This window comes from Cyrtonyx montezumae, unplaced genomic scaffold, assembly GCF_038088225.1.
Source record: "Cyrtonyx montezumae isolate F1298 unplaced genomic scaffold, pur_monq_1.0 scaffold_1, whole genome shotgun sequence".
Taxonomy (NCBI): Eukaryota; Metazoa; Chordata; class Aves; order Galliformes; family Odontophoridae; genus Cyrtonyx; species Cyrtonyx montezumae.
In genome coordinates this window covers 21,014,171-21,036,345 of record NW_027071825.1, presented here as the reverse complement: position 1 = coordinate 21,036,345, position 22,175 = coordinate 21,014,171, and the positions used below count along the sequence as shown (strand labels likewise).

General features: G+C 38.8%; 2 protein-coding genes across 4 annotated transcripts in view; one reads left to right on the top strand and one right to left on the bottom strand.

Annotated features, from left to right (window-relative positions):
* KCNT2 (potassium sodium-activated channel subfamily T member 2) overlaps positions 1–19,296 on the bottom strand; it is a 115,437-nt gene extending 96,141 nt beyond the window's left edge. The window contains exon 1 of the mRNA XM_065743118.1: positions 19,161–19,296. Within this exon, the coding sequence (XP_065599190.1) occupies positions 19,161–19,255 (95 nt within the window). The 5' untranslated portion in view covers positions 19,256–19,296. The remainder of the gene's footprint in view (positions 1–19,160) is intronic.
* The window catches only part of CFH (complement factor H), a 210,504-nt gene that overhangs the window by 147,043 nt on the left and 41,286 nt on the right, over positions 1–22,175 (top strand). The window lies entirely within an intron of this gene.

The window sequence follows — 22,175 nt, the reverse complement described above, 5'->3', positions numbered from 1 at the left end:
GGTCTTTTTTACTCCAAGTGTTTGCTCTTCTGTTTCCTTCCCACTATAAATCATAACCTGGAAAATGAGTACTTCTGGGACAAAAGACAAATTTTGATTGTCACTTGTGGTGTTATGACTACCTGTTATTAAGAGGGAAACCCTTGTGAAAGCTTTTCTGGACCCATTACAAACTTGAGAATTAGGATGTTCCAAGTAAGTGAAATTCACTGCAATATACTTATACAAAACATCAATCTGTTGCCGCAGAAACACTAGTTGCAATCTGGTTCCAAGCAAACAGAAGTGGTGGTTCTGATGCAGATGAAATGAGAAATATGCAGTACAGGCTGACAGTATCTTTGTATGTATATGACCCGACCTATGGAATAGGTTTAGTTTTGTTCTATGTTTGTACTGTTCATGTTTTTCATCTCCCTGTACCAAGCCAGTTATAGTTCAGTCCACCCTGATCAAAAAGTAAGTCAAGCTGATGGATAAATACACTCATCCTTGATGACAAAAAGCAATGTTTAATGAACATTGGATCTTGTGTATGCAGCTAGTTGATAGCTTCTGACTTTTTCTACATGGTAGTAATTGAATGTTCCCTGAGAACCTGACTCAGGGAGTTAAAGAAAAGGTCAAATGCTTTACTGACTCTTGGTTCAGCTTTACTGAAAATACACAAATACAAGTAAATGTATCTCTGGCACAAACTGAAATCATTTGCTTCTCTTGAAAACAGTGCTGGAAACTTCTTTTGGTGAAAGCGTCTCATTCTTATTTTTACTTCAGCTCTTTCTTTTGCAGAAGTAATTCATTCTCTCCCACAGGACATGTCTTAGTTTCAGCTGGGATGGAATTGTTTGCTTCAGACTGTCTGGTGTGATGCTCCCATTTTGATTCCAGGAGAAAAACAATGCTGATAATGCCCAGATATTTCTAATTGCCTACTAAGCAGTGTTGTACAAAGCCAAGGCCATTCACAGTGAAGGGCCTAAGGAGCTGGGAGGGAACAAAATTAGGTGACTTAAACTGGCCAAAGAGATATTCTATAGCATATGACATGAAGCAATTTTGAGGAGGGTGGAAATTCATCTCACTCTCTTCTAGCCTCTTCTGGAGGTTATCTGGGCATTGGCTCGGGGGTGGTAACTGTTTCTGCACCCTGTTGTAAACATTCGTATATGTATATGTACATTTGTCATCATCATTAGCCCTATCATTTTCCCTTTCTCTATCTTGGTAAATAGTTTTATCTCAACCCACGAGTTCTACTTTGTTTTTCCCAGTTCTCTCCCCCATCACACTGGGGAGAGGGAGTAAGCAAACAACTGTGTGGAGCTCAGCCACCTGCCAGGTTAAACCACAACAGCACCACCACTTCTAACTCTAAGTACAGACAACAGAATGCATAGCCTTCCCTCTAGGTCTCCTTCTCTATCACAGTCAACAATGACATTATCACCAGGTGTCATGACTTGAGTGTTACCTCTGGCAACTTTTTCATTATCCATCTCTTCTCGTCATCTTATCATTTAGCTTAGCAATAAATCCGAAAGTCGTTCTTTGCTTCTGAATTCTTCATGTACAAAAGCTTCGGCTGTGCCATGGGTATCTCTGTACCTTATTGAAAAGTTATCATTTTATATCCTTAATAGTTCTCAATCCTTCGAGATGTTTGTCTTCCTTCTCCTCATGGATTATTCCACCAATTTTCAGCCTACTTCCAGTATTGCACATAGAGACAGCCTGCGGACATCAAGGCTTTAAGAAACTCTGCAGAACTGTATAAATGCCATACAGGACTATTGGTGGTATATAGCCCCTAAAAGACACCTTTTTCTCAGGCCAATCAGAAACATAACGTCAAGCAGGTAATATAATATCCATTGTATGTTCAAAATAGATGATGGCAGTGATGAAGTCATAACATTGCTACTCCAACACTTCTAACATATGAGGTTATTTTAAAGTAGTTTTTATTCTGATAAGTTTAGATGCAGTTTCCATGCTCTCATTTTTATGCATTCTTCCTACAAAGCTAACAGTGAAACACTATGAGGAACAATGTCATGAGTATTACCTAGACAGAGATAGAAACAGGCACACAGATAAATAGGGGACTTAAATTCTCCTGGTAGATTCAGCTATCTCTAGATGTAAACATCACTGCTCTCTTTAGATCTGTCCACTTTTCTTATATAAGAGAAAGCAAGTCATCTTTGTTGATATAGCAGCTTTTTTTCTTTATGTTTTTTTTTTGTTTTTTTTTCTATTTATTGTTTTTTTGTTTTGTTTTTCATTGTGGCCCAAGATTTAAAACAGCAGAAAGTACTGTGTATGAATGGATCTGTTGTTTAATTAGATTAAGTCCAAAGTGCTTTAACTTTGTAAGGAAATGCTGAGCAAACATTCTTAAACTTGGTCCCTTGAAAGTTAGCTTATGAGTAACGGTGACACTCAAATTACAAATCACTTAAAACTCCACTTCCTCTCTGTAACATAATCTTGTCTGACTATTCAGTAACTGTTCTTGAAGTTACCTTTTTCTTATCTCCTCAAAATTGCACCTTTTCTAAAGCAGCAAGTAGGACAAAGCTGAGAACTGTTAGTGCATGGTATCCTCAAAGGCTAGATCATTTATGCTGGTCTTATTTTTACTTAAAATGTGGGAAATTGAGATTTAGCTATTTGAAAATGGAGCAACAAGGAGAAGATAAAAAGAGCAGATGGATATGCAAATAAAAAAAAAATCCCAAAAAAGGAACAAAAAACCTTGTGGGTGAATCCCAAACTGTCATTTTTAAAGCATCACATGACCAAATGTTAAAATATAACTTTAATATGACTTAGTAATATGGTATCAGAAATTCACTGCCAGTTTCCTAGGTCAGATGCTTAATAACATCAGTGGAAAGATTCTCCCCACTTACAGTTGAATAAAATAAGCAAACTGTAAAATAATCTCAATGGACTTCCCCTATTGCTCCAAGTATTTCATTAATATTTTTCTCCCAAAATGAAAGGCACTTTCTTAATTAATTTATTTTAACGTACTCCATGCATGTCTGGAGATCAGTGTGAGATTCAGAAGAGCATATGTATTGATTTTTCTCTAATATAACTCCACAACTTTTTTTTATTGACATCTGGCTACCTTATTCTGTGACTTTTCTGCTTTTTATTTTTATTTTTAACCTGTACTATATTAGATCTGCTTGCTATTTTTCCATTAAAACCAGTAACACTTCCTGGTAAAATGGATGGTATGTCAAGTCAGAAAAACGAATGTTGAGGCTCAATAAGTTAACCTACACTTTTATACAAGGCATAGTATATTATACAGAAGTGTTAGCTGTACTCCCTAAAAGGAAACATAACATTATGGGAAGCTACTTACAGCAGTCAATGTTCATAGCAGAACTTACATGATATTTGTATTTTGGCTTACTCTTTGATGAACACTCCTTAAGGAGAGAAATTTCAAAAATTTAATTCTGAATTTTAAGGTAGAAACATCAGCAGGTCATGTCAAAATCTCAAATTCTTCTTTTTCTTCTGAAAATTGTTTTGTTCAAGAAGGTAACTCTAGAATTCTAAGATTTTCCAAGCGAAATGCATTCATCAAGCTGAGCAACAGTCTTGTTTTGGTTTCATTTTTGGCACTGTTTGGGTTTTCTGATCCAATTATTAAAAAACTTCTGAAATTTTCTGTTTTTGTAGCCTTAAAGTTATTCCCTGCATAAAACTACAGTTACTGTGCAAGATAATATGCTGTCTTTTCCATCACATTGGCTTAGTGAGAAGTGATCTATATTCTGTGTCCAACCTTTTGGGAGCTATGTTCTTCTCATACTTCTTTGCCTTAGCCTGGTTGTCTTAATTGCTTCCTAGATAACTGCATGGAGATGATAATGAGTCTTAGCTGTTCAACAGCTTCCCACTGAGCTCTGCAGTAAATACAGCATAAATAAGGCCATCTTCACTGAAAATGCTAAGAAAGCCTTATAAGAAGCATCTGATAAACTGCAAGTGTCTGCGGTGTCAGAAAACAGCACTGCATTTGTCCTTCAAATGTGGCAATCTTCTGATTTCCCTTCTAAGTATTAAGCTAAATGCAAGTACATTTTACACTTAAGATCCTACTTTTTTTTTTTTTTAAATTGGTCACCAAATGGATGTCTCTAATCAATGTGAACTGTCTGTACCATTCAGACCTGTTTTTTTCTTTTCTTCACTCTCCTAAAATTACTTCCTTCAAGATGAAAACTAAGCATAACTAAATTGCTTTATTTCTCATAAAATGGCCATATTAATGATATTTGGAGAAGAAATGAAGCATGAAATATAGCCTGATTCTTTAAAACAAATAGAAATCTGAAACGCAGATAGCTATTGACCATGAGAAAAAAGCATCTGAACACACTGAAGATGTTTTAAATCCAAACAGAAAAAGATAAGTATTTTCAGTCCGCAATAGAAAAAACCTTGCAGATAAAACTAATTCCAGTCAGTGAAGTTTGCACACACTTTCGAATTCGCATGCCCTTATTCTGCAGATGCAATCCAGGTATAATAGAGGAATGTACTGTCAGGTAGGTCACTGAAAACTAAACACTGAAATGCCTGAGACAACGACTTTCGGGTATTTAATCCTTTACCAAAATTAAGCTGATGCTAATTTTAACCTCAACTCATGTTACATGTAGTTGTATGTACACTTGTGTGTTCCAGTGATATATACACATTTGATTCCTCAATTTCACTTTGTTATCACCATTGCCACTTACTCTTTTCCTTTCATTCCTAATCCCTGCAACTCTCTCTCACCACCCCCAGCTGTCACCACAGTTTGGTTTGTCACCTCCTAATCCTCTCCAGAAAAGGCTGAGTGTGGAGTCAGTGCAAATTCTGCTCTCCAGGGCCCTGAGTATTAGAATCATTCACAAGAGTTTATAAAGCACAAAGAAGGTCAGGTGAATTTTTTGCTAAATGGAAGCTGAATCCATGTATACATCTATGTACTGATGTAAACGTAAATAACAGGTAGGGCTGCTGAGCTAAGATATTTACATTCAGAAAAATTTAATTTATTTGCTATATAGTGCGATTGAATTTAAGTGTGACATTCTAAACCACTCTTGCAATAGTAATCCACAAAGACCAAATGATAGGATTGAGTATTTCTCCAATCATTTAAGAATTTAATTTAAGAAAAAAGAGAGAGGAACAGTTGTTACACCGGGGGCACAGACTACAGTTAAGACAGGAGAAAGCTGTGGCAAATAGAAGCAGCTGCTCAGGACTATGATGAAGCTAGTAGCTACTTTACATAATGTAGGGCTCAAACTGAGGGAACAGAGTGGGACTTAAATTTCCTTACTTCTGCAATTTGCAGAGCAGGGATTAGCAGCGCTGAAAGGAGAGAGGCCCAAGCATTGGCCTTTGATTTCAGCTTGTACTACAAAGACAGGGCTGCTGCCAAAGGCCTGACAGTGCAGAGCTGTCAAGGCCATGAGGTTATGCTTGGACTGCACATCCAGGTCTACTAGTATCAGTTCCATCTACCTGAATCTGAAAGCAGCCAAGTGTACGCATAATATGGAAAATACATACATGTTTGTAGTTTAGAGTAACTTAAAGAATCATTAGAAAAAAAACTGTGGTTTGTTTCAGTAATTATACTGATCTTGAGAAAATTGAGAGAATATGGAAATAATACATGAGAATGGGGTAAGTTCATCGAGAGAAGAACCAGGAAAGTGATCTACTGGAATGATCTTAGAATAAGACACAGTATGTTAACTTGCTCCGTTATTATCCCTTTTCTCTCATCACTTACTACTGTCTGCTAAATAGCTGACCAATCAGACCAGTTTAATCTGCTATTGACTACACAATTTCAGCTGTATAAATTCTCAGTCAAATGAAACAACAGTATAATCTGCTAACTTGATAAAATGAAGCAAGATATAGCTATCTATTCAAGTGTATAGGGTTCTTAAAATCAAAACGGATCATTTTACATTCATGGTTACAACTGTGAAAGAAATGCAAGTAAAATGATGCATAACTGCAGTATTCCCAAGAGGAGGGCTTTATGGGTTATCTTTTTTGTATTAAGTTGGTATTGGAATTCTAACGGCTACCCACAGCAAAGGGTTGAACCCTTCCATCCTACTTCATCTACACAAATACATATCTACAACATGAAAGCTACCAAGCCACCGTGCTGCCTGGAGGGAAACAGCTTTCCAGTTACTACTGTAAACTAGTTTTTTTTCCTTCAGTAATTCTTCTCATCTTTGTCTGCAAATGCTCTAAGTGCTTCTTAAGTATCGGTCTTTTGCACACCTTCAGATTAGGAGGTAGTTCAGTACACTGAACTCTTCATTGTTTGATCTATATTTGATCAGGACACTCTGGTCTACTTGCTGCAACTTGCTTGACTTCTGACACATTCCTCTTGAAACGGCGGTCATATGCTCTTCTGTTTTCCTACAGGGCTTTTCCACAGTGGTCTGTCCTAGATTCAAGGTCTCTGGATTTCATACAAGCACAGCTAACAACAACAATACAAAACAAATTTATATAAAGTTCAAAAGCAGATTTTTATATATCCCAGTGCTTTCCTTCATCCTCTTACTCTTTACTTTATGAACTTCTAAGAATGCCTGGTTTAAAAAAAATAAATATATGTATTTTTAAAAAATAGTCTTAAAGATCTAATTCTATACTATAGTTAGGTATGAGAACTGTTGAATCACGGCTTGAACCACTGATTGATCACCTGAGGCAAGTACTGAGTCAGCCACAGGGCCACAAGTGAATGTAATGTACCTGTGTGATGGGAAGGGGTGGAGTCTGGCTCCACCTCTCCCAGACCCCATTTAAGGGCTGACCACCACTGGGAAGGGATCTCTTGTTGGAGAGCCCTCCCTAGTGGAGTCATCAGCATGCCTTGACCATCATAAAGGTGAGCCTTCCTTTTCTTTTCCAGTAGTCTGTGTACCATCCATATAAAGCCATACGGAAATATACCATGCTCTGTACTATTCCATCTGAATTCCTTTCTTTAGAACTGTTCACCCTACAAGTTATTCAAGTTGGAGAAAGCCTTAATATCTTAAAAGCACAGGAAATCATCCTGAGTTTGGAGTCATTTCAGTTTCTTTGGAATTGCACAAGCCATGTCAACCACGACATTAGAGAGAAAAGTAGAGAGTTAAAATGGCAACTAAATAAAATCATGGCAACTAGTTAATGAAACAACAACAAAAATACTTACAACATACGTTAAGATTGATAAAAATGTAAGAACTAGTTAGAATATCAACAGGAATTGGAAAAAAACAAATGGCACCCATGCCAAGACCTTCAAGTCGGATTTAGACTGGGAACAAACTAAGAGCAGAGTAAATGACAGATATAAATAGCATATGAGCTGCAGCACTCTCTTCCATTATGAGATAATTGGAAGAGATAGATAAGGAGGAAGTCTGAAGTACATCATGTACTTAATTTTTTATAAGTCATTTGGAAAGGTTCTATGGAGACTGAAGCTGCAAGTAAAATTAATAATAATAATAATTTTAATAAGAAAAAGTAAACAACTCAAAAAGGTTGTTTTGTTTTTGTTTGGTTTTTTTTGGTTTTTTTTTTAGGGTGCTATAATATAAAGAAGTGAGAGCCTGTCCCCACAGAAGACATTTTCTTCTGGAAAGAATGTACAGTAACAATTCTGCTATGGCCAAAGCATAGAAATATACTTTTTTTTTTTTTCTAAGAGACATAAATTAGGTTGAAAATTAAAGAGGAAAGAAAAAAACTCAGTAGGAAGGTGTTTTAACTTGAAGAATAAAATCACATGCAGTCCTTTGCCGTAAAGTAATATATATTCCATACAACTGAGAGAATCCTAACAGAATAAGCCAGGTAACTTTTTATAGATGTACCAAATCAGAGGATTTTTGCAGTTATGAAGTAGAAGCAGCCAAAGCAAGATAGAATTAACCATCACTGGCCTTGAACCCAAACAATAAGCACACTGAAGTAATCTGTAATGTTGAGTAAGTATTTTGCCACTTATGCACATATATTCAGTTGCAATTCAAAGAAATAATAAATCCATATACTTCAGTTCTCTTTGTGTGGTGTGACATGGTGCTATATAGACAAAAATGTGTTAGAATGAGCTACTTTGGCACTGAGAAAAGCAGTAGGAACAGGCTATCAAAACACTGTGTATTCTACACATAAATATATGTTTATTAGGTGTTCAGATAAATGTAGCTGAACAAAAAAAATTGCTGATGATTTACTTCTATTTTTCTATTTTCTATGTTGGTTTCTGTTTTCTATATTGGTCTTTATATTGCTTCAATAATACAGATGATGTGCAAGTGATAATTCTAAACACATTTTTGACTCTTCTGTCAATTGTAAATATATATACATATCAGTAAGTGAAGTACTCAGTATTCTCATAAGAGAGCTGACAAAACAACAGACTGACAAATAAATACTCTGAATACTCACACCAAAAAAAGGCAAAATATCAGTTGTTCGGTTAATCTGAATAGTTTTCTTTGAGCCCTGATTCTGGAAATGTTTTCTGGATTGCTTTTGTGATTTGTTTGGGTTTGCTTCTTTTATTTTCTTAAAATAAGAATGCTAAGGATCCTAATAGATGAGGATATCACTTTGGTTGTATTGAGAAAAAAAAACAGAAAAAAAGTCTTGTCTATTAAGAATTTATTACTAAATATATGAAAGAATATAAAGATCTAATGCCTTTAGTTGTTACAATAAATATTCTTCTTAGCTTAAGAAGAACTGAAAAGCGTAGAACTAGGAATGAAAAAGTATTTTAAAAGACCCTCATTCCCCTCACTTGAATGCAAGTGAAATCCTGTACCACTTAATGACTTACTGAGAATACTGCTATTTACTGTAACTGTGGGCTGATTCCATTCTAGTATCTCATAAGGTACGGAGTAGTTGTCTCAACTCTGTGATTTGTGTTCACTTTTCCATTTGCATTGCTTATTAACAAAGAAATAGGCCTATATTAGTAAGTTTACAATTTCAGGTCTTCCCATGTTGTACTGCATACTTTTCTTTTTTTCTTTTTCTTGCCACAAAAAGAGCTTTTATTTATATACTTTAAGGAGTTGCAACAATTCAGGAACTCTGAACACATAATAGAACAAGTGAAAGTCACAAATATCTTCAGTGTCACCTGTCTGATACTGCTCTTCACAGCCAACGAGGTACAGTGTAATTATGGATTGCATATAAATCTCATTCTTCTTGAAATGAGCTTTCTGATCAATAATGTATGATTTTTAATTGTCTTTTTGTTAGAGTAAGAAAACTTTTAAACCTATTTTCACAATACTATAGCAGTTTATTTCTATAATCTTTATTCTAAAACTTCCATAATGCTCTTTAGGTGTTTTGTGGTGCCTTTGGAAAACTGGCTTGTTCAATGTAAATTAACTTTTTTTTCAAATGTGACTTCCCAGACAAAGGCAGAAATGTCAGAGTTTGATGGCTTTAGCGAGGGCCAAATTATCGAAAATCTTTTCAGCTTCTCAGGTTTGAAGTGATGTTGTTCCATCATTTTGTTTTTATGCTTCATATAGATCTTCAGGCTGAGTAGTAATAGGTGGAATGCCTACATACAGTGAGCAGAGGTATGTGTTTATGGATCAACTATTAACATAAGGATGTCTGATAATGAATTGTCAAATGCCTAGGGTAATACACAAGAAGGCACAGTAGTACTCATTCTTCTTACCATATGAAAACTTATGCCCCTGTAGTGTCACTGCCATTCCTAGAAATGAAAGGAATTTCTTAATCCACAGGATGCCACAGCCTGAAGACAAGTAGCAGCCGATTGTTAGGCAGCTCCAGCTCCCCAGCGTCACCATTCCACAACTGGTGGAGTAGCCCACGGTGCATGTCACAAGACTGTATTAGAAGCTCACAAAAATTCCCAACCTACCATTACTCAGAGGTCTCTACTGATACCCTCAGACACTTACCCTGAAGCCTTTCTAGTAGCCAGACTCATTCTTCCTATCATGCAATGCCATGCCAAAGTTGTACTAAAACAGTCTAAATGACCAGCCTAGTTGGTTAAATGACACAAAAATGACATTGCTTGAGTTTTTGTAAACAGTTATTAATATAACACATTGTAGTAAATCAATTTATAATACCAGCATTCATTTTATTTTGTGGGATTTTTTGTTGTTTTTTTTTTGTTTTTTGTCCTTGAACTATAATCTGTAAATTGCCAAATAAGAGGAAAAAATGTGAAGCAAAAACAAGCATTTAAAATTCAGTGCACTTTGAATGTGTGGGGTTTTGTCTCATATTAGCTAAACTGTAATTTTTATGCAATCTGTGGTCTTTCAGTACAAAAAATAAATATTTGCTTGTGTCACTCTCTGAATGGAGTTTGTAAATGAATTCCTCAGTATCAATGAGATACTGGATATCTAACTTCTCTTGTGAGAAAAGCCTTAATTGGGATCCTTAATTGGGTCAAAAATCCACATCAATTTTGACAGTCCGTATAAAAAGTGGTCAGCTAGTTAGTGTCTGTATATTACAGAATATTCTGCCATACTCTGCATCTGTATCGTCTTTTTTAATGATTACTGAGGGAACTAAACAATAATTAAAAATCAGGTAATATCTACAAAAACACCTTTTAAATAGTGGTTCATGTAACTGATTAAACCACTTAACTGTTTGAATATGAGATTGTTGTACACAGCGAAAACATAATGTGCTTACTTTTCAAAAGGGTATGTTCCATTAAATATAGAGGCTAGCCTTCATACCATCTCTGCTGGAGTTGTCTGTGCTTGACACTGAGAATTACAGGGCAATAGAGATAAATAGCTAGTGCCTTCAGTTTATTTTGAATTCAGTGTGAATATGGGAAACCAAACCCTTCCAGAGTCAGGGAATGTTGTGCATTAACAGATGCTGTCACATAGGGAACAAATATAACAGTGTTCTATTCTCAACTCAACTTATCATTTTTCCCAGTTGTATTTGTTTCAGATTTGGTTTAATGCTGCTTTTATCAGTGCTGAAGTCTTTTCTAGCCACAAAGGGAAGAAAAAACAAAGCAAGAAAAACATAAAACCCTCCAGAACAGTTTAGGCTATTTAGACTGACTGTTCTATAGTGTGTTCTATAGTGCTTACTCCTTATTAAATATCTCAATGATCACTATACTTCGAAGGAGCTCTGTAACTTAAAGATACTTGAAATACAAGTGGTATTAACTGTAGCACTGTAAAAAGCTTAAGTACAAACTCTTATTTGCAGAAAGTGGTTTGATTCAGAATACAGTATCTAGGAGACAGGGAAAGACTTTCCTGGCAGAGCTTATCTATAGCTAGGACTGCTGCTCAAATCTTGTAAATTGCTCCTACCAGGCACACAATCCTTGTCCAGCTGCTACATTTCCAGTTACTAATGGCTAAAGACAGACCCTGTCTGAGAATTAAGTTATTTTCTTTTCCTTAACTCAGTAGATAAACCTGCCTGGCACCGATCGGTTTTAACCTAATGCCTCCTTCATCAACCATGGCTTAATACTCAGCAAGCCAAGCTCGATTATATGAGACATAGCAACTTGCTTTCCAACACAAAACTACAGTACATCCTCACAGACATCTCTGTTTGTGAAGACAGGATTCGTCCCTCAAGGGATGTTTCTCAGTAAATAGTAATATCTCTGTTTTTATCTGTGAGTATAAACACCGTTTTTATCTCTTAATGAGTGTTTCTGTTTTACTGCTACTTCCCACCAGGAAGTTGACTGATAACATAATTAGCAGATGATTGCATGGGGGAGGCTGAAATCTTTAACAGCTGTTTTAAGGCATTCTGTACCAAATCTGTGCTGCAGAACACTTACAGTTGTTGAATGACACAGAGATGGAATGGCCATGGTGTACAGGCCTCTTGGAAGGGCTTACCTTACTCATTTTCTTGGGGGAAAAAAATATAACCATGAGGAATCCAGCTCTAAAGGACTTAATGGACTAAAACAGGTTTTTGGATGGATTGCACATACCATAACATTCAGTACAAAAGATCACCTTTACTAGACTACAGTCTAGAAATTGGATGTATAGAACTGAAATGTTTAAAAGAAATATTTGTAATAAAAGTATTTTGAAGCTTCAGACATTTTGGATGCTCCAAGTGACTTATAGGATAAAAAGGAGGCAATAGAAACCAATGCTACCACTTGTTATAAAAGACTCATTCTGAGAGTAATCACAGTGCATCACAGAAATTTACTGTTATAAATCACAATCATTGGCTGTGATAGAATAATAATCATAAAATTGAGAGAGAACATTTGGAAAGGAACTGATCAGTTCCCTGTGGGATGTTATAGTGCCTCACAGATGTAAAGTAGCATTGATAAGGTTCTAGATGGAAAAATAAGAGCTTCTGCGTATTAACTGTACAATTAAGTAATGATTCAAGTACCAAGTACATTTACAAACTTCACCATGCTGCGTGAGGTGAAGACAGCTTGATCTTTCAGAGTTTGAAACTGAGATACTTGAACTTTCTCTGTACAAGAAAGCTTTTGCAGATGTTCACCACTGAGGTCTTTCTAGAAAAGGCACAGATATAACATGAATCTGTTTCACTTCTTTTTATGTATGTTTTTTCCCCAGTTACAGTTTGTGCTAGATTAAGTGGACTGTAGAAATACATTTTTGCTTTCACTGTTGTTGTAAGCATGATGGTAAAGCAGACATCAGCATGAAGCTGTGTCTGTGAAGTCATGTTCTGTGAAGTATTGCCTCTTTTCCACATAAGCACATGCATTCCTCCTTTTACCTATAAGGTTATCTATAAAAAAAAAAAGCCCTAATCCTAAAATTAGTTTAGAAGAAAGGTGAGTTCTGAGGTATTAGTGTACTTATGGAGATTGTGCACCTAAACCTTCTACCTAAAGTATAAGTACTTTATATACTATAAATACAGACCTCTAGGTGTGGCTGATGCAGTGTTTTGGAAATGTCAGTATTTTTCTTTACTTTTTTTTATCATCATTTATTTAGATTGTTTTGCACAGTAATAGAAGATTTGGTGTATATGTGCTGCAATATGTTTCAGGTTTTAGGGCAACTTGAACTTTCCAAATGCTACTGTGCAGAATCTTACCACAGTTACCATGAAAACATTTACTTTCTTAGTTAATTAGAACATTAGGATCTTAATCGAAATCAAGCTTCTAAAATAGAATTTAGGTTTCTAAATTGCTTAATTTATTTTGAAAAATTACTTATAAAAACAAATTGATATATTGGGCAATATTTTCTGAAGACCTTCTACTTTCTAGTTTGTTATATGAAAGAACTCAATACATTTTCCAAAATGAGGGTGTCAAATTGACTGAAGAATCTCTTGAAGGAAAGAGGAGGTTTATTTTGAAGAAATTGTAATAGAATCTTCTTCTAAGAAAGTTTTCATGCAAGTTGAATCTAGACCCAGATATCTTAAGACATTTGATACAGAAGTGAATGGGCTTTTTCCTTGTTTTAGTCTAACAATCTCCAATAAGGCTTTATTCTGTAATACAAACTGAGCCTTCTGAGATTTACAAGAAGGAGCTGTTCCTTCAAAGAAACAAATGACAGCCTGCAACATACAGCTGTCCAAGTGGTACGTGGAAGTGTTGCACATTGTCTGGTTTCTTTCCAGATAGGTGGTAATGTTGATTTAAGTGGTAAGCAGATTAGAAGGAAAATCTAATTTTAATTCCACCCATTCAGTGGCCAATATGAGAGCAGTTCTTGCACAAAGCTAACATTTGGATGTAGTTTTACTATAAAGGTACATACTATAGCAAAATGACTCAAATCCTCATCTTGGTACAGGAACAGTATTTGATGTGTTCCCAGTACTAGCTAATGTCTCTGGTTACTTATGTGCAGAAAAGAAAAACACAGAACTGAGAAATGTAAATTTTGTTCTCTGACTGTGAAATTGTAAACACTTATTGCAACAGCATATGGAAAGGTATGAAATCTTATGCTTTGAGAGTGGGGGTTACAAAATGCATCAAGGTTTAGTGTTTTATTTACATTTTTGCAATGTGATTTTGAAGTGCCATGGTCATGGTGATTTTCTTAGAAGGTGTTACTTCTCTCTATAACTTTGAAATCCAACAGGCAATAAAACTGAACAGTAATGCAAAATAGATGTTTTTGATTATACACTTTTGTGTAGGATTGTAGTTCACATGACACTGTATTAATTCAGTTCTGTAATGTGTACTTTGTGGAATTTTCATTAATACTGAATATTTCTAGCAGCACTGTTAAAATTTATATTGATATACAAGACCCAAAGAATCCAACATATTGCTTAATCTTAACACGAACCCGGAGGGATTTGAAGTGTTTGAAGATACTGAAAACTAAATGTTACATACATTTTTGAGGTCAACAGAACCTCACGCTGCACATTTTTAAAACATCCATGCATTTTTTCTTTTTATGCCTCTAAAACATTGTGGGAAAGGAATTATGACAATAAAATAGAGTCCTTCAACACACTTATTGCTTACATTTAAGACTACACGGTGTGTTTGAGGAAGGAAGACACCAGGCATGAGTTTGCTAATTATAATTGAACCTCCCTGTAGCAGAGCTGCCATATATTCATAAACTGAATGTGCAACTGCACAGGAAACATAGGAGACCCTAAAGACAAGATTTAGCAGCACAAATAGGAGAAGCAGTGTGTAATATTCAAGTGTAGATGCTATTTCCACCATGAAATGATAGTGATCAATTCTGGGTACATCTTTAGCAGCGAGACAATGGGCCCAGGCAGACACTGACATGAAATGACACAAAACAGCCTATATACACACTGCATGGGAGTGTTTCCTTGGACATTCAGCATTCCAAATCCCTCCTGAACACTGCTCAAACAGCTTTGGCTAGCTGGTGATAGCCAAAAGCACCCAGCAGAAATCCAAGTAGGTCACGAGGATAAGAAATCACACTTCAGTGGTGGGTAACATTTCCTGACTCTGCAAGGTAATTAAACACTGAACTTATGGCTGACCTCACTAGAAAAGCACTCTTACCAACAAAATGTAAAGCGTTTTTTTTTTTAAATATATATATATATATATATATACTATATTTAACTTAGAATTCATGTAGCTTCTAGTCATCTGGTTTGGCTTTTTGAAGTATTCGGTGAGTTCATATGTATACAAGTATATGAAACAAAACATTTTTTGTTTTCCAAACAGCTTTTTTGAAAATTGACACGGAATCCTGAAGTTAATATCTTCTTTTTCCCTTCTTTGAAGCAATTTATTTGCCTGACATTAAACACATCTGGTCTTCACAGTGATTCTAGGATTCACTTGTAAGAACATTTTCTACTTATGTTTTTGGTGCTCTTCAACTCAGCTGGTCAGACTGAGAACTGATTATCAGTAAGGCTTATGAAAGCTGAAACATTGTATTATGCAACTTGCAGTTATAATCCCAATTCAGTGAAACCTCACTGAATTAACGTGTAAATGGCTGTCATTGAGGTAATCCCCGAGATACCCCCTTACTCCCACTTCCTTCCCAGGCAGACAGACTGCACTACAATGGTCAAGAAGAACATCTAAGAATATCAAATAAATCAAACAATTTACTTCAGTTTCAGTTACTTTTCACAGCAAAAGCAAAACTTCATGTAGGGGTATTTACAGAATTAAGGATAAAGTCAGTTATTCTGTGTTCTTAGCAGCCCTAGTCCAGTGGCTGGATCACTTTTGTGACCAGAAGAATTAAAGGCACCTGCTGCAGAAATACTTGTGTGACACCTGTGTACTTGAGCCACTGGGCTGATTTTCCACCTGCTCTCCTGCCTGGACTCGCACAAAAAGTTTCCACAAAATTTAAATATTTTACCTAGTGACAGGATAATGAGTGCTTTAACTTCAATAAACAAGAAAACTTCAAAAAAGATCTGAATAAATGGATTTTTTTCCATATAAAATGTGAATAGTCAAATGGGGACTCTGTATGAGAAGTTTGTCGCAGCATGGTCCAGACATGTAACCTTATCAAGTTAACTTTATCTAATTGTACCTGTTTAAATGAGAGATCTTAGTGAAAATTTCACCTGCAATACATACCATTATTATTTTTTTCCAGGAAAAACTACTCCACAATGCAGGAATGTGAATACATCATTCAAAGTAGCTTTTTACTTAACAAATATATTTGCTAAAATTTCACTGTGTTGTTGCTCACGCTGAAAATTCTTTTATGGAAAATAGCATATCATACAGTGTGGTGGGTTTTGGAATATGACAGCACAGAAAGTATCTGTAGCTGAGAGCAACTGTAAGGTTGGCTAAGAATCTAAGCTATTCAAGTTGAGTTATTTTTTCTGAGAGAAAAATGCAAAAGCAGCGAGCAGGATGTTACTTCATTGGGAACAGGTATAGGTGACCATGACCTGAAAAGAGGAAAAAACAACAAAAAAACCAAGGCTGACGCTCCACTCTAAGAGCAGCACTAGTGAGAAAATGAAGTTCAGAAGTCAGTCTGCAAACAGGCACATGTAACAACAATTTTCCCTTATCAGAGTCCTATTACATTCGGCTAAGAACCTTGTGCGTGCATTTTATAAATGAATGGAATTATTTAAAATAAATATCTGATCAAACTCTCCTCTTAAAAGAAATGAGCCTAAAGCAGAAAACAAAGAGTGCAGGTGGCAGCAGACTTGGCAGAAATTTACCCACCACAGGTGGAAACCATTGATATCAATCTGTGCACAGGAGTCAAAAGCAGTTGGAAAGTACAAGTTGCAGCAAACTGGAAACATGCAAAAAAATATTTCCAGGATTTTGACTGAGGGCAATTAACTTCCAAAAATGAACCACCTCTCGATCCTGTGCTATTTGTGTGGCTGTGCTATAAGGATACTTCAAATTGTGTTCTAGTTTTCAGGCATTCATAGTTAGTGTCCACTCAGCTGAAGAGGGTGCAAAACACCACCTGTATTATATCTGCATTACATGTTGATTAGTATAGAATGCAAGAAATGTGCTTCACCAAAAAGAAACCTGGATCATTTATTTTTTTTCTTTGCAACCTTACATAAGATAAAATGAAGGAACAGTATACTCATGTAATATCAATCCTGTGGAGAATCATTTCAAACTTTCTTAAAAGTCTTCACAGGTCTATAGCCTCCTTAATGAACTACTTCCTGAAAATGTGTATACTTTCATACAGAGTGTGCTTTTGGTTCAGTGGACAGTAGCAAAATACCAGCAGTGGGATTGCACTATTATTTCAGTATGAAGTTATCTCCTCCAATAGAGAGCCAAAAAAAAAAAAAAGAATCTCAACTCAACTATATTGTAAGGTGAACAAACAAAAAGCTCAGTGGTTTTTTTTTTTCCTCTCTTTAGGAGTGGACTTTGTTCAGTTAACAGAAAGCAAGTATCTAGAGACTGCTATGGTAACTTGCAGTGCTGAAGAAAAGTGCTGCTATGACAGCCTCATGCAAAGCAGAGCCAACTGCACAGCCTTCCCAGCACAGCAGCTGTGTCCAGCCCTAACAGAGGGCAATACCTGAAGTTCTGGAAAGCCATTTCTGCTAGCTATTTTCAGTCCTGGGTTCATATTTCATATTTCAGATATGGCTAGAGATATTTCATTCATGAGTATTAACCAAATAATTAAGAGAACTGTTCATTTTCCACTAGTCCATAGGTGTAGTTTTCTGGTAATAATCACGCCCTGTGATGCTGTTATGCTACAGGTCTGCTATCAGTATTTTTCAATGATTTATCTATATTTCATTAAGCACACATAGACTTGCAGTATAAATTTCCATAGCTAATGGATGCTAGGGTTTACAGTTGGAAATGGTGCATAAGCAATGTGAGACCAGCCCATGCTTGTTCCATAGAAGGTAACGTTATAAAGTTTAGGAAAGCAAGTCAAGCAGAAGTTTGAACTAGAGATGGAAAAAGTTTCAATCCACAGTATGGTCCAAAGAGCGGCACAGAGAATATTTTATTGTTGCAAGCCATCACAATCCTACCTAAATAAACTAACAATTGGTAAAGAAAGGTAGGTTGTGAACTTTTTTCCTATTCCAGGAGACAATAAAATGGAGGTATATTATCTACTTTTTTAAGGTTCTCAAAGAATGGCATCATAAATTACACATACAGAGTACACTTATAGTTTAATTAATATTTTAAATATATAATAAATGATGAGCATAGTAACTGCCCATTATGTTAAATTACTACAACGTGCAACGCCATCATTTCCAACCAGCACCATATTTTTGTTACTATCTTAAGACACCATTCACCACTGTCTGATAAATAGGATTTGCTTCATGACTTCATTGTATGCTGCGTTCTCATAAAACAGCAACAAACTATGCATCTGTGTGAGCTTCCAAGCAATGAGAACCTATTTTTTTGTTTGTTTAGGAAAGTAGCTGAAATTGCAAGAGTGTAGACCAGCATTAAAATCAAAGCTCCTAGCTGCTGAATTCAAGCATGACTTATCCCGGCAATATAAACGTACTGAATTGAAACCAGTTCAGCATTCCAGCACAGATAAGCAGACGCTTCTGCCGTTTAACTATAGAGAACGAGCAGAGCGAAGCGGATCTCGCAGGGCTGTGCTCATCGCTTCCCGGCACGCCAGGTCGCACGGTCACACAGCGGCGCCGCGATGCTGGAGATCGCGAGCACTGCTGAGCACTTGGAAACGCAGCACGCGTCGGTGTGCGGTTCGTTTAATCTTTTACGGCATTCTCGGGCTCGCCGCGTACCCGAGGCTGCTGGCAGACCTCAGAACGATGCGTAACGAAACGAAGGGAACGGCCGCCACGGCCCCGAGACCGCACCGTGGAAAGAGCGCGAAGGGCGATGCGCGCGTGGCGGACGCTCCCGGGGAGGCCGAAGCGCGGCGCCCCGCGCCGCCCCGCGCTGCCCCACAGCCGCCCCGCTCCTCCGGCCTCGCTCCATCCCCGGGAAAGTTTGCACGGGCGCGGAGCCCCGCAGCACGGCCGCGCCCCGCCGGCCCGGCCCTGCATCCCTCCGCCGCGCCGCTCACCTGTCGTCGCCCTGCCAGCCCTGGTCTCCCAGCAGCAGATCCCGAAAGCGGTACCGCGGCGGCAGCGGGGGCACCTCGCTGTCCAAGTCCGCCATCCCGCCCGGAGGAGGCAGGGAGCCCCGCGGAGCGCCCGATCGCCGCCGGTCCGCGGCTCCAGGTCGGGGAGGGCCGTCCTCCGCCGCCTCCGGGCGCCTGAGGTGTGCGCCGCGCCCCCCGCGCGCCGCGGGGCCGTTAACGGTCGCCGGGTTGAAAGTTCCGCCTCGCGCCGCGGGGCACACAGGTGGTGGCGGTGGTGGTGGCGGCGGCGCGCGCCCACCCACGCCGCGCGAGCGCGCGCGCACCGCCCGCCCGCCGCGGTTGACAACAAAGAGCGGTCCAGCGCCATGCAAATGTTGTTCGGAGCGCCGCGGGCCCGCCAGCCAATCGGGTGGGCGATCGTTAGCACGGTCCGGTGACGGTGCGGGAACCTCTGCCTGCCCGCCAATGGAAGGGCCGTCGGCAGCGTGCCGAGAGGGGGATGCTCGGCCCCCGGGAGGTGCTGGTGCAGCGCTGCACCTGTGCCGGGCTCGCCCCGCGCGCCCTCCTGACCCGGGCGTTGCTCGGCACCTGCACGGACGGCTGCCGCGTTTGGTACGGCTCGAGGCCGCCCCAGAAGTGCCTTTCCGTAGGCCCCGAACGCTGAAATAAAGATTGTTTTATCTCTGCGAGTTATGTTTTGATACAACGCTCTTTCTTTTATTTCGTCCTTTTTTTCATATGCTTGATCGTTAAGGATCCCACACGCAGACCCCACGCTGCTGGCAGCCTGCTTGGCTCTGCCATGGCTTTGTCTCGTGCTCCTGTTTGTTGAGCCAGGCAGGCTCCATCGTGCTGGTACGCAGACACAGGTGGCTCTCCACAGGGCTCCATTTTAGGGCCAGCTTTCCTTAATGTTTTCATCAATGTGAAGGACACTGAATTGGGAGCAGCTGCTGTGCCCCTCAGGTGGAGAGACCCTGATGAGAGGTCTTGACGAATCAGAAAGCTCAGCAATCATCAACTTCATCAACTTCAACAAGACTAAGTGCTGGATTCTGCACCTGGTACAGGACAACCCTGAGTACGTGTACAGGCTGGGGGATGAGAAGATGGAGAATGGCTCTATCTGCAGTTCTGGCTGATATCAAAATGGATCTGAGCCAGCAGTGTGCTCCAGTGGCCAAAGGGTGACTGGGCAGTTTCAGGCCGAGCACTGCCACCGGCTGAGGGAAGGGGATATCCAGCTGGGCTCTGTGCAGCCTCACCTCCAGTACAGCGCAGTTTGGGTACCACAGTGTAAGATAGGGCATAAAACTATTAGAGAGCATCCAAAGGAGGGTTACAAATAAGGTGAAGAGTATGGAGAACAAAGCATATGAGTTGCTGGGTGTGCTCAGCCCAGAGCAGGAGCTGAGGGGAGCCCTCGTGGTGGCTGCTGCTCCTCACAGGGAGTGGAGGGGTAGTGCTGCACCCTGCTCTCTGGTGATGGTGACAGGGACAGAGGGGAATGGCATTGGAGCTTTGTCAGGGGAGGATCAGGGAAAGGTTCTGCCCCAGAGTCGTGGGCATGGAGCAGGCTGCCTGGGGCAGTGGGCACAGCCCCAAGTGCTGGAGTTCAAGGAGCATTTGGACACCACTCTCAAACACGTGGACTGCTGTGCAGGCAGTTCTGTTTGGAACCAAGAGTTGGAATCAGCGATCTTTGTGTGTCCCTTCCACGTCCAGCTGTTTTATGGTATGATGATACATAGCTGATGCTGTTTTGTGTCATTTACTTTGAAATCTCAGGCACAGACATGATAAGACATTGATTGGTTTGCACTTTTTGTTATCTGAGTTTTTGCCTTGAATATCAGGAGTGACGGCACAGGCCCCATAAATATCTAGGGAAGCTGGGCTGTTTAGATGCGCAGTTGTGCAGCTGACATGACTGACTCTCAACAGAAGGGGCCCACCTACCCATGAGTTTGATCTTGTCAATCTACAAAACGAAGACTGAAACCTCTTTAAGCTGATGAAGTTCTTTCTTGCTTCCAGTGTAATCCTTTCACAGGGGTACTCAGGAAGTAGCTGAGGTTCTTTAGCAGTGCCTGGTATCCGCTAAACCGTTTTAAAACCATTTCCTTTTATTACCTTGACTTTAGCTTGATATGCCTTACAAACAGGCAGAGCTATCAAAGGGGTCATATGTACTTCTATTCTTTCCCTCTTTCCCTGGCTACTTATTTCCATCCCCTCAGAACTTGGAACTCAAGCAGCTGAAAAGTAACCTTTTTTTTTTTTTTTTCTTCCTTTTCTGGGTTAGTTTTCATTTCTGTAAGCTTCTTAAACCCAAGTTCAACATATGTGCTGGCAAAAGAACTGATGCAGATACTGCGGAGCAGTAGAGAAGCAGTATAACGAGCCATAAGGTAGGGAAGACCTACTTCTTTCAGCAGTAGATTTGTGTGAGTCTAAAGTACAGTTTAGTTTTCTATGGAAACCAGCATCAACCAAATGCTTCTTACTTCCATGTGTGCTTTTGCACCTTTCTTTGTCATTGTTTTGTGTAGTTTTTCAGTGTAGTCTTCTAGTTATGCTTTTAGAATTTGGCTATGTGGTGACTGTGTAGGATTGTAGAATTTTGCTTTCTCTTTACAAGTAAGCTAAAAGCTTGGTTTCAGTTTGAGTTGGTTCCTCTCTAAAAACATTTCTATCTTGCAGCTCCTCCCTGTAGCTGTCTGTCTTACCATCTTTTTTTCTACTGTTATTGTTCATGTCCCTATCTTCCACCTGCAGATTGATTCAATATTAAATATACAATATTCAATATTAAGTATCCTGTTCTACTTGTGTTGTTCTTAATTTCCCAAGTGAAATATTTCTCCATGTTGTTAACTGTTCTGAGTGACATCAGTCTGTAACAGTTGAGTGTTACATTTGCTGAACTCCAGCCAAGTTTCAAATGTTAGTCTTAAACCATGTTGTACTCCTTTAAAGCCTGTGAATTGCACAAGG